This window comes from Coregonus lavaretus (assembly GCF_964263955.1).
Source record: "Coregonus lavaretus genome assembly, contig: HAP1_SCAFFOLD_850, whole genome shotgun sequence".
Lineage (NCBI taxonomy): Eukaryota > Metazoa > Chordata > Actinopteri > Salmoniformes > Salmonidae > Coregonus > Coregonus lavaretus.
Genome location: NW_028163490.1, coordinates 366 through 13655, shown reverse-complemented (window position 1 = coordinate 13655; position 13290 = coordinate 366). Strand labels below are relative to the sequence as shown.

General features: G+C 43.1%; 1 protein-coding gene across 1 annotated transcript; it reads right to left on the bottom strand.

Annotated features, from left to right (window-relative positions):
- Window positions 1-87: 87 nt before the first annotated feature.
- LOC311118068 (amine sulfotransferase-like) lies at window positions 88-12833 on the bottom strand (the record flags this gene model as incomplete). Its single annotated transcript, XM_084192941.1, has 7 exons — window positions 88-296; window positions 683-774; window positions 938-1026; window positions 1893-1987; window positions 11478-11604; window positions 11780-11994; window positions 12647-12833. 7 exons carry the CDS (start codon window positions 12831-12833, stop codon window positions 130-132), a joined length of 972 nt encoding a protein of 323 aa, XP_084049067.1. The 3' UTR covers window positions 88-129.
- Between the last annotated feature and the right edge of the window lie 457 nt (window positions 12834-13290).

Sequence of the window (13290 nt, the reverse complement as noted above, 5' to 3'; positions counted from 1 at the left end):
CTCCGCCAGGAGACCACTTCTGGGTTACTGTCTTCTGTGCTCCGGGGAATGCTGTCTCCTCTGGGGTAGACCACAGAGCCCCTCAGTTCTAGCAGTGCCTTAGACCACTGCGCCACTCGGGAGGCCACACTATAGTGACAGGTGATCTCCGGGACCAATGGTTTGGGTGGCTCTGTGATGTTTGTTGATGTCCCAGGTGAACCTTAGAGGCAGGTCCTTCATCTTCTCTTCAAACACCTGGTCGAAGCGTTCACTCTGAGCCACCGTCAACAAGTTCTTCCAGTCTCCTATGGTACCTGTGCAGAACACACACACGCACACACACACACATACACAAACACAAACACACACACACATGCGCGCGCACACACACACACACGCATGCAGATGCACATCGCACACACACACACACACACATATTCAGTAGAGCCAAAGAATAAAAAAAATATGCTTAACCTTTGGAGTGTGCATGTCTCTAGCCAATGTAAACAAGAGAAATGGCACTGCTATTACTGCAATGTACAGTAGGAGTGCTGATCTAGGATCAGGGCCCCACCTGTCCATATAGTCCTATCAATTATGATCTAAAAGGGAAAACTGATCCTTTATCAGCAATCCTACTCTGACTGTTTGTGTGTGTATGTGTGTTTGCGCATGTGTGTGTGCGTGCATGCGTGTGTACCTTTCCGTAGGAAGTGTCCTTTCTCCAGAACGAGCACGTCTTTGGGCAGAAACTCATAGTTGGCTTTTGGATCCTTTTTCATGTTCTTGAACCTGTCAATCAATCAATCAATCAATCAATCAATGAAATGTATTTGACGGATGAATAATCAGACAGATCATATTAGATTAGTCCTCAATGATGCTATTCATTTTGCAGCATACATAATATACAGTCAAAAAGACAGGATAGAGCACATAAAAAATAGGTTCCAACCTGGGCTTCTCAACAATGCGGTCAATGGCCGAGGGGGTCAGGTTCTTCCCTAGGAAATCACAGATATCCACCACCACTGACCTCAGGTCCTGGGAGAGGGGGGAGGGGGAGAGGGAGAGGGGGAGAGGGAGGGGTGAAGAGAGAGAGAGGTGGGCAGACGTTAGGTAGAGGGGGAGAGGGAGAGGGGGAGAGGGAGAGGGGGAGAGGGAGGGGGGAAGAGAGAGAGAGGTGGGCAGACGTTAGGTAGAGGGGGAGAGGGAGAGGGGGGGAGGGGGAGAGGGAGAGGGGGAGAGGGAGGGGGGAAGAGAGAGAGAGGTGGGCAGACGTTAGGTAGTTGCCCTGTATGTCATGCAGCATAAAAGTGTTTCTCAGAGAGAGAGCGAGAGTCAGTGAGTGAAAAGGGCAACCAGTGATGAACAAACACCATTGTAAATACAACCAATATTTATGTTTATTTATCTTCCCTTTTGTACTTTAACTATTTGCACATCGTTACAACACTGTATATAGCCATAATATGACATTTGAAATGTCTCTATTCCTTTGGAACTTTTTTGAGGGTAATGTTTACTGTTAATTTCTGATTGTTAATTTCACTTTTGTTTATTATCTATTTCACTTGCTTTGTCAATGTAAACATATGTTTCCCCTGCCAATAAAGCCCTTTGAATTGTATTGAAGAGAGAGAGAGAGAGAGAGAGAGAGAGAGAGAGAGAGAGAGAGAGAGAGAGGGGGGGGGGAGAGAGAGAGAGAGAGAGAGAGAGAGAGAGAGAGAGAGAGAGAGAGAGAGAAACAGATCGACAATCAAGCAGACAGACTGCTTGAGATTGCTTCCCAAATGGCACCCTATTCCCTACTTAGTGCACTACTTTTGGGCAGAGGGCCCTAGTCAAATGTAGTGCACTATATAGGGAATAGGATTCCATTTGAGATGCAGAAAAAGCCTTTACTGTACCTTGATCATGTCCTCGTACTTGACAAAGAGAATGTCATACTGCCCTCTCTTGGTGTGCCACTCACGGACATGGTCAAACCACGATCCACCCACCACTGTCAACAACACACAGACACACACGCTATTTGATAGGACTTAAAACATCTTTACCAGTGGCTGACTTTTCTCCCCCAAAAAAATTATACTAAAGGAGATAATGAGTACAAAATACACATGTAGGGCGGCAAGTAGCTTAGTGGTTAAGAGCGTTGTGCCAGTAACCAAAAGGTCGCTGGTTCTAATCCCTGAGCCAACTAGGTGAAAATCTGTCTTGAATTTGGCTCAAGGTCAAGTCAACAGATGAAGTGTGAAGAAACCTCTGTGAGGGGGGCCAGAGGGCTCCACCCTAGGTCTGTTCCGGTGATTTAAGATGTCTTTGGTACATAATTGCCTATACTCCAAAATGAAACAAATTCAAGTAACCACCTTTGAGTGTGGACTGCATTATTATGCATACTGGTTTGCATGTTTTACCTTATGCTACACTCCAAAATGTATATCCACAAGTCTGGGACAGAACGTATAGTCCTAGGCGATGCTGTTGGTTCATCGATTGTGCAGTGCTGTACAGTTAGCCTACAATTATAGTGAATTTGAATTTGATTTTGAATAGCCTAGTAATAGGGATTATTTTTATATTTTCATAATGAATTGGGTGACACATTGCCTTTAGCTATACAGAATATCTCACCAACATGCGTTTCCATTTCCTCCTCTCTCTGCTTTATTCCTTTCTTGAGCGTGCAGAGGTGCTGTCAACAGTTTAGTGAAATATGTTTCGCTGCGAAAACATGTTACTATCGATGTTCCTGAACAGATTTCACTTGGTTCCCCAAATGAAGCACTGGGTAGCTGCAGGAACAGGGTTGGAGAGCCCATTGCATACAGAGTTTGGGCAGAATATCACCTGTCGGGCAGCGAGAGCATGCTCCTCAAACGGTGGTTGATGCTTGGAGTGAAATGAGTGTTCTTATATTTATTTCTCAGCTGCTCATATTAAGTAAACACAGCTCTGCTATAAAACCGAAGTAGCCTACCTGGCATCATTGAAAAACGAACCGGCGGGAAAGCGCGCAGCCTCCATTCCCTATTGCAGTGCATACAGATGGTGCCTGAACCCTCTGCGACGACTCATTCCGGGCTAAGTGCTACTGTGCAGACTTTTTCTTCACTGACTAGTGAGCAACAGCAAGCATTCCTGAAAGTAACCGGAGTTGGGGGTAACGCATAGGGTATAATTTGGCCTCAGTGCGGTTGCTCAAATTGGCTAAATTTAAGACAAAAAAAACGAAATTCGTTCAGTATGGAGTTTCGGAGACAGAATCAAAAGTTATGCAACTACTACCCATGCCATTTACAATAGGTCCAGTAATCATACCGGGCTCATTCTTTATGGTAGCTGTGATAGAACCGATTTTGGGTTTGGATAATCTATGCGAAATGCCAGGGGAATGGATTCTGAAAAGTAACAAGTTAAACTTGGTATGATGACGAAACACTCCTCGCAAGTTTTTTTTTTTTAAACGCTTTGGTGAGGAACTTTATTGAGTTTTTCTCTGAAATAGTTTTACAGAATTGACGAAAGGGAGGAGGGGTCTCACGAGAGAATAAAGTGGAGTTAAGAGTATGAGGAAGCGTTTGTAGAGGTAATGAAATAATTGTGTTAAGCACCTGCATTGGGGTAGAATTACCCTCTTAAATGTTTGTGCATTAATAGGATGGGCACTGTAGCGCGGTAGTGGAGGGTAAACTCGAACTACACCCTTTTTACCCTCCTTCGGCAAGTAAAGTTACGCAGAATCATGGAGGAAAAGACAGACCAGTCATGTACTGGAGTAAATCTTTAGACTCAGTAGCAAGAGGAATGCCACCGTGCCTATTAGTACAAGCAGCCGAAGTGGTTCTTCATAACACCGCCTTGATTATTATGGTTAAAAAAGTAGATATGTATGTTCCACATGCAGTAGCGACTATCGTTAACAGTACAAAAGACCAACACGTTACTAGCACCCACTGGACAAAATTCGGAAACTACGCAGAAAATGGTAAAGAACAGTTAAATCGATGCAGTACATTTTAATTTGGTGAATATTGGTATCTGGTTGGTGTATTTTATCATTTGGGACCATTACACATTTAAATAATATACATGAATGACTGTGAAGCAAATAGTGAATATCTAACGGAGATTGGTAATAGTATATGTTGGGGTAGATTAAAGCACATGATACCTTCCAGTAAGGAGGAAGTAAAGGGGCCTCCCTGTGAACAGAAGTTATCATGTTTTGTTTAGACTGTAATTAAAACCTTTCTGTTCACCTGGTAAAGGAAAGTTAAATGGAAAGTTACATGGAAAGTAAGATAGAAAGATTTACCATTTTGACTTTTTAGGACTGATTGAGATTTAGCACAATGAAAACTAACTAAATGATTATTTTCTCTTCCAGGAGAGGATGGTGTGTCCCCTACCAAGTATTCTGATGAGTTTAAAAATGACTATGTATCCCTCCCTTTGAAATGTTTCCTGAGGCCGTTGCCTTGGGGAGTAGTTTGTGAAATTCTGCCGTTCTATAAAGTATAAAGGTACCCGGATCCAGCCGTTACGGGAGCTCCAAATTAAGTAAGGCCTGGCCATTTGTTTGTTTTTGTCATCACATTATACCACACACCAGCATTCACACACAACCCCCCTGTTATGAATATTTGTTAGTGCCGTTAATACCGTGTCTGATTTATTGTGTGTGCTCTTTCTACTTGGGTTTAGTAGGGTCTTCACAGGTTAGAAAGGATGCACCTTAAAGGGCACACAAATGAAATGTTATCTATTGCCTGAATTTTGGTTCCACACGTAAGTTTTCTTGATGAGAAATGTACTGAAAAACCCAATGTAAACCTGGTACAGAGAATGTTTGAAATGTTTTTAAATAATGAGTCTGAAGTACAGGGAAAGAAAATGGAAAGAAACACTCACTTAATGGTACTGAATGACCTCTGACTGTTCTGACTTTCTGGTGAGGCCTGATCACCCTCGCTAGAAAGGCTAGAGACATTGGTTGAAATTCAAATATAATACGTAAACGCTGATAATTCTGAAGAGGTGTATCGCTGTTGTTGTTTTGTTCATTTTGTTTTTGTCTTTGCTTCAATACAAAATCTCACCAGATTGGGTCTGCTGTATTGTCGAGATTTTTCCCTAAGGCTTAGGCCTCTAACTCCCTGACCCTGTAACTCTGTGGTATAAGCCAATTTGCAAAAAGGTTTCAACAGTGTTTTGTTATTCTCTTCGACATTTGTTTTAGACATTTGTATTAAGAATGTTGGAAAATGTAATAATTAGTCATACAGTGAATCGTTTGTCTGGGTTCCCTGAATCAGAAATGCCCTAAACTGTTGTTCTGATCTGCCTTCTCTTGAGGTTATACCAATAGTGATCCCAGATGGTATCTAGATGGTATTCTCTCATGCTGTTGGTGCACTGGTCGGAAAATGGACAGGATAGAATGGACCGGAAAGGATGGTTGTGGCGGCTCAGGTGAGAGATTCTTCTGGTTGGGAAGATCTGATTATTCCCCGTAATTGATTTAGGGTTGCCCAAAATTGCATACTGGGAAATGTATAGTAATTTAGACAAAAAAACGCAGTACTTAGAAAAGTTAATGCTAGAAATATAAGATGGATATACTTTATGTTAACGTTAGTAGTACATACTGTATACATTTCTCCCTGTCTGTAAATGTACATTCTGCCATTGTCGGTTTGTGCTAAGCTGATGGTCTTAAATTCGAGTGATAGACTCTAAGTGAAGCATTAGGGACTGTCAATCTAAATTTGGGTTGGATAATTTATCAGAAGTTCTAATTATGATTGGGGAAGGTGAGAAGGAGAGAGGGCACAAAGGGAGGGGAGGGTGCACTACTCATTCTGCAGGTGGTTTCTGAAATTAATTCATAATTTGTAAGAATCATTGAGACTAGGGAAACCTTATCTGTTCATGTCCTTCGAGATGGAGATTATCAGAAAGCTCACTATAGATTGCAGCTTGGGCAATGTCAGCCATAACTGAGATCTTAATTTTAGGGGCTTTGTTTTACCATGCCATCAAAACCACAATGGTAAAGTGCATTAATACCTATGGCTTGCTGGATGATACAGTCCAATTAATTACTTACAAGGCTCGTAGCCTGTGTCTTGCTAAGACACCCGAGGATGAGGATGTGGGACAGGGTGTGAGTGAGCCGTCTCCGATGATCTGAAGCCGATAGGGGGAGACTGGGTATAAGTGAGAGGGATATCCAACAGGGATCTCATTTTCATGGAGCCCAGTGAAGATCTAGCGTCCCATCGGCATAGAACAGATCGGATGGACGGTCCTCGCCCCAATCTCATTCTCTTGAAGGATGGTGTGAAATTATTAAACTTGTATTTTTTCTCTTCCTTGTTCAAGTCAATACGTTTTCTAGGTGCCGTGGAACGTGTGAGTGATCACTGTTTCAGATGAGGGACTGTTGGAAACTGACTAATTGACTTGAACATGTTTTAGTATGTTTAATTGATTTGAACATGTTTTAGTATGTTTATAACTATACAAGTAGCCTAGCAGCAGTGATCAACGTGTTATAGGTTAGATGGAATAATCTATGTGTGATGGTGTTGGACCAGAGGCGAAGTGAGGATGACATGGCGTGGGAACACCTCCTGTAAACCTCCAGCCTGAGAGGGGAAGGCAGGGTACAAGCATGAGGAAGTGTATACAGCCTTCATTTTTGTGGATCCCTGCAGAAAGTATCCCAACGGTTTACAGTCAGGATAAGGGAGAGTGGTAATCGTCATGTCGTTAAACTTCGAGTTTCGCCATATTAACGAATTAATAATAATTGCAATATTTTGTGTTCTCACTCTCTTCCTGAGTTTCCTTTTCTACTATCACTCTCTTAGGAACCCGAAAGAGGAAGAGAAAGCCAAAATCTCCAAATGAAATGTAATTATCAGTTGTATATAGGAGGAACCAGTGGTGGGAAAAGTACTCAAGTATTTCATACTTGAGTAAAAGTAAAGATACCTTAACAGAAAATTACTCGAGTAAAAGTGAAAGTCACCCAGTAAAATACTACTTGAGTAAAAGTCTAAAAGTATTTGGTTTTAAATATACTTAAGTATCAAAAGTAAATGTAGTTGCTAAAATATACTTAAGTATGAAAAGTAAAAGTAAAAGTACAAATAATGTAAAATTCCTTATATTAAGCATTTTTTTTGTCCTGCTAAGCATTCAGAATGTAACGAGTACTTTTGGGTGTCAGGGAAAATGTAAGGAGTAAAAAGTACATAATTGTCTTCAGGACTGTAGTGAAGTAAAAGTAAAAGTTGTCAAAAACATAAATAGTAAAGTAAAGTACAGATACCCCAAAAAACTACTTAAGTATTTTTACTTACAGTGAGGGAAAAAAGTATTTGATCCCCTGCTGATTTTGTATGTTTGCCCACTGACAAAGAAATAATCAGTCTATAATTTTAATGGTAGGTTTATTTGAACAGTGAGAGACAGAATAACAACAAAAACATCCAGAAAAACGCATGTCAATTTTTTTTATAAATTGATTAGCATTTTAATGAGGGAAATAAGTATTTGACCCCCTCTCAATCAGAAAGATTTCTGGCTCCCAGGTGTCTTTTATACAGGTAACGAGCTGAGATTAGGAGCACACTCTTAAAGGGAGTGCTCCTAATCTCAGCTTGTTACCTGAATAAAAGACACCTGTCCACAGAAGCAATCAATCAATCAGATTCCAAACTCTCCACTATGGCCAAGACCAAAGAGCTCTCCAAGGATGTCAGGGACAAGATTGTAGACCTACACAAGGCTGGAATGGGCTACAAGACCATCGCCAAGCAGCTTGGTGAGAAGGTGACAACAGTTGGTGCGATTATTCGCAAATGGAAGGAACACAAAATAACTGTCAATCTCCCTCGGCCTGAGGCTCCATGCAAGATCTCACCTCGTGGAGTTGCAATGATCATGAGAACGGTGAGGAATCAGCCCAGAACTACACGGGAGGATCTTGTCAATGATCTCAAGGCAGCTGGGACCATAGTCACCAAGAAAACAATTGGTAACACACTACGCCGTGAAGGACTGAAATCCTGCAGCGCCCGCAAGGTCCCCCTGCTCAAGAAAGCACATATACAGGGCCATCTGAAGTTTGCCAATGAACATCTGAATGTTTCAGAGGAGAACTGGGTGAAAGTGTTGTGGTCAGATGAGACCAAAATCGAGCTCTTTGGCATCAACTCAACTCGCCGTGTTTGGAGGAGGAGGAATGCTGCCTATGACCCCAAGAACACCATCCCCACTGTCAAACATGGAGGTGGAAACATTATGCTTTAGGGGTGTTTTTCTGCTAAGGGGACAGGACAACTTCACCGCATCAAAGGGACGATGGACGGGGCCATGTACCGTCAAATCTTGGGTGAGAACCTCCTTCCCTCAGCCAGGGCATTGAAAATGGGTCGTGGATGGGTATTCCAGCTTGACAATGACCCAAAACACGCGGCCAAGGCAACAAAGGAGTGGCTCAAGAATAATCACATTAAGGTCCTGGACAGGCCTAGCCAGTCTCCAGATCTTAATCCCATAGAAAATCTGTGGAGGGAGCTGAAGGTTCAAGTTGCCAAACGTCAGCCTCGAAACCTTAATGACTTGGAGAAGATCTGCAAAGAGGAGTGGAACAAAATCCCTCCTGAGATGTGTGAAAACTTGGTGGCCAACTACAAGAAACGTCTGACCTCTGTGATTGCCAACAAGGGTTTTGCCACCAAGTACTAAGTCATGTTTTGCAGAGGGGTCAAATACTTATTTCCCTCATTAAAATGCAAATCAATTTATAACATTTTTGACATGCATTTTTCTAGATTTTTTTGTTGTTATTCTGTCTCTCACTGTTCAAATAAACCTACCATTAAAATTATAGATTGATCATGTCTTTGTCAGTGGGCAAACGTACAAAATCAGCAGGGGATCAAATACTTTTTTCCCTCACTGTAAGTACTTTACACCACTGGGAGGAACACTGAAAGATAGGGGGAAATTACAAGGGTGATTGGTGTGGTTATAATGATGATAAGAGGGCCTTAAACCTTGGGTGTAGACTAAGTACAATATATACACAGAGGCCATAGGTCTCGGAGGTGTGAACATATTAATCAAGGGTTTTCTTTTTATAATAATCATGTTCTCTTTTTTGTTTTATTTCTAAGCAATTTCAAAGTTTATGTAATGTTGAACAGTATGGAGTCACTATTCAAACAAGAGGGGACTGTTGGGTTCCATTTTGAAATCTACTTATTCCTGTCACTATATAAGAATTTATGGATTACCTTACATATACACTGCTCAATAAAATAAAGGGAACACTAAAATAACACATCCTAGATCTGAATGAATGAAATAATCTCATTAAATACTTTTTTCTTTACATAGTTGAATGTGCTGACAACAAAATCACACACAAATTATCAATGGAAATCAAATGTATCAACCCATGGAGGTCTGGATTTGGAGTCACCCTCAAAATTAAAGTGGAAAACCACACTACAGGCTGATCCAACTTTGATGTAATGTCCTTAAAACAAGTCAAAATGAGGCTCAGTAGTGTGTGTGGCCTCCACGTACCTGTATGACCTCCCTACAACGCCTGGGCATGCTCCTGATGAGGTGGCGGATGGTCTCCTGAGGGATCTCCTCCCAGACCTGGACTAAAGCATCCGCCAACTCCTGGACAGTCTGTGGTGCAACGTGTCATTGGTGGATGGAGCGAGACATGATGTCCCAGATGTGCTCAATTGGATTCAGGTCTGGGGAACGGGCGGTCCATAGCATCAATGCCTTCCTCTTGCAGGAACTGCTGACACACTCCAGCCACATGAGGTCTAGCATTGTCTTGCATTAGGAGGAACCCAGGGCCAACCGCACCAGCATATGGTCTCACAAAGGGTCTGAGGATCTCATCTCGGTACCTAATGGCAGTCAGGCTACCTCTGGCGAGCACATGGAGGGCTGTGCGGCCCCCCAAAGAAATGCCACCCCACACCATGACTGACCCACCGCCAAACCGGTCATGCTGGAAGATGTTGCAGGCAGCAGAACGTTCTCCACGGCGTCTCCAGACTCTGTCACGTCTGTCACGTGCTCAGTGTGAACCTGCTTTCATCTGTGAAGAGCACAGGGCGCCAGTGGCGAATTTGCCAATCTTGGTGTTCTCTGGCAAATGCCAAACGTCCTGCACGGTGTTGGGCTGTAAGCACAACCCCCACCTGTGGACGTTGGGCCCTCATACCACCCTCATGGAGTCTGTTTCTGACCGTTTGAGCAGACACATGCACATTTGTGGCCTGCTGGAGGTCATTTTGCAGGGCTCTGGCAGTGCTCCTCCTGCTCCTCCTTGCACAAAGGCGGAGGTAGCAGTCCTGCTGCTGGGTTGTTGCCCTCCTACGGCCTCCTCCACATCTCCTGATGTACTGGCCTGTCTCCTGGTAGCGCCTCCATGCTCTGGACACTACGCTGACAGACACAGCAAACCTTCTTGCCACAGCTCGCATTGATGTGCCATCCTGGATGAGCTGCACTACCTGAGCCACTTGTGTGGGTTGTAGACTCCGTCTCATGCTACCACTAGAGTGAAAGCACCACCAGCATTCAAAAGTGACCAAAACATCAGCCAGGAAGCATAGGAACTGAGAAGTGGTCTGTGGTCACCACCTGCAAAACCAGTCCTTTATTGGGGGTGTCTTGCTAATTGCCTATAATTTCCACCTGTTGTCTATTCCATTTGCACAACAGCATGTGAAATTTATTGTCAATCAGTGTTGCTTCCTAAGTGGACAGTTTGATTTCACAGAAGTGTGATTGACTTGGAGTTGGATTGTGTTGTTTAAGTGTTCCCTTTATTTTTTTTTAGCAGTGTATAATGTGTTCGCTATCAGTGGAGGGTGAACAAGGAACTGTGTATGGAAAGTTTGTCACGATCGTCGACACATGATGAAGCGGACCAAGGCGCAGCGTGATAAGCGTACATTCTTTTAATGAGTACACACGAACAAAACAATAAACGATACGTGAAGTCCTAGGGTTTAAACACAAACCTTACGGATCAAGATCCCACAATACAAAAGTGCCAACAGGCTGCCTAAGTATGGTTCCCAATCAGAGACAACAAGCAACAGCTGCCTCTGATCGGGAACCACCCTGGCCAACATAGAACTAAACGATCTAGAATAAACACATAGAAACTATAACATAGAAACTAACACCCTGGCTCAACATAAAAGAGTCCCCAGAGCCAGGGCGTGACAAAGTCACTGAGAGAGACAAGGAGGAGTTTGGAAAGTTTCTGTCTGTTCAAACATGTCACTGTTAAATTATAATATCTCAAGTAGGGAAGCGAAGGGCAACAGTTAGTCTCTGAGTTATTACTCTTTGTTAATAAGAACCTAACAATATAATTAAAACATTGTCGTAATGACATATAAGGAAGATATGTCACAATAACTTACTTTTCCCTGTCAGGTACTGGTCAAAGAAATCCTGGAAGCTGCTGGGTGTCTCCAGCTTGCTCCACACTTGACAGAAGTGGTAGTAGGACACCATGTTGTCCTTCGGGTTTCTCATCACGTACACAATCTGAACACCACAAAAGAAGAAGAAGAAGAAGGGGAGGAGAAGAAGAAGATTACTTTATTGTAATTGGTCATAGATACACTGGGAATTCTTATTTTTTCCTTTATCCCAAACCTCCTTTGGTGGGCGGGCTTTACCCTTTTCCCAGTAATTATATGTCTGGGCTTGGTGGTTTTACCTTGGGTCTCTTGGTGCTCAGGCTGGGGGGCAGCAGGTTTGGGGGCAGGTGGGAGATAAAGAGTCTGGGTGCGGGGCGCGGGCGCTCGGGGTGGGTGTCTGGGTACTCTAGCCAGGGCATCTTCTCCAGATTGGTGGATCTCTGGTCGGTGCCACTACTCTCAGGGTGGGCCACCTCCACCACCTGGACCAGGATCTGCTGGGTCCATATCGTACCTACACACACAGGGGCGCGCGCACACACATACACACACAGGAAAGTTATTGCACTACTTGTTATATTGTGGGGTTTGTATTGTATTATGTGATTGTTGATGTGGAGGCTGCAGCCCTTAAACATCTAAGACAAATGTCCTTTCATGGAAAATAAAGATGTGTTTATCACACACACATCTTTATTGTCCCAAATGGGCATTTGTAGTGCAGTCAGGGTAAAACAACATTAAAAACAATAACCACCATCACATTTTTGTAAAATTCAATAATTTTTTATTTTATTTAGAAAGTGTGGAGCAGGTTGAGTAGATCAGTGGGAGAAATCCCAGTTTAATCCATTGTTAGATTTTAATTTAATGGAGCAAAATTTGACAACTCTGAAAAGGGTGTGAGGCCTTTCACTAGGCAATCGGTGAATCTCAAACCAACCCCTCGCCCTTACCAACTATGTCACGTGCTGAGACGAAACTCATAGGAAACTTCCAAAGAGCAGTGAGGGGATCAATAAACCCATCAACTTTGGAACACACTTGTGATTTGATTGATGCAATTCTGTTCCACATTTAAATAATATAACAAGCATGGAATTCAAAAATTAACAAATTCCCCAGGTCATTTTATCTTATCATTTTTACCACACACACAAACTCACCTGATTTGGGGTAGGAGACGAGGAAAATGTCTGTTTCTTGAATCTCAAAGCTCTGGAGGGAGTCGATGTACTGGGGGTTGGTCTCCCCGACAGTAAAGTTGTACCCTCTGTGTGTGAACAGGTAGGGACTCAACAGGTCCAGCCCTTCCACTGATGGAGGAGAGGTGGGGTCTGGAGAGTGAAACATAATGACAGTTGGCTAGACAATGGTGAGGAATGACAGGAGCAGAACAGGAAGGTATCTGATATATCCAGGTCACTTGAGGTTGGAGGAGAAGGAGAAAGGAGGAGGGGAAGAAGAGAGGAGGGGTAGAAGGACGTTTACAGGTCTTTCTGTGCCTATTAAATGATTTCGGAAGTGTGCATCTTTCCAATTGGCTCATTAATTCCACCAATCACCATCCACCGACCCTATAATACCAGTAATACCAGAAACATGGCCTGAGAACAATGCTTGCGTTCCAGGCATACTAGCTGTTCACAAGGCCTTGGGGCCAGACGGATTACTAGGACGGGTACTCAGAGCATACGTTGACCAACTGGTAAGTGTTTTCACTGACATTTTCAACCTCTCCCTGACCGAGTCTGTAATACCTACATGTTTCAAGCAGACCACCATAGTCCCTGTGCCCAAGAACGCCAAG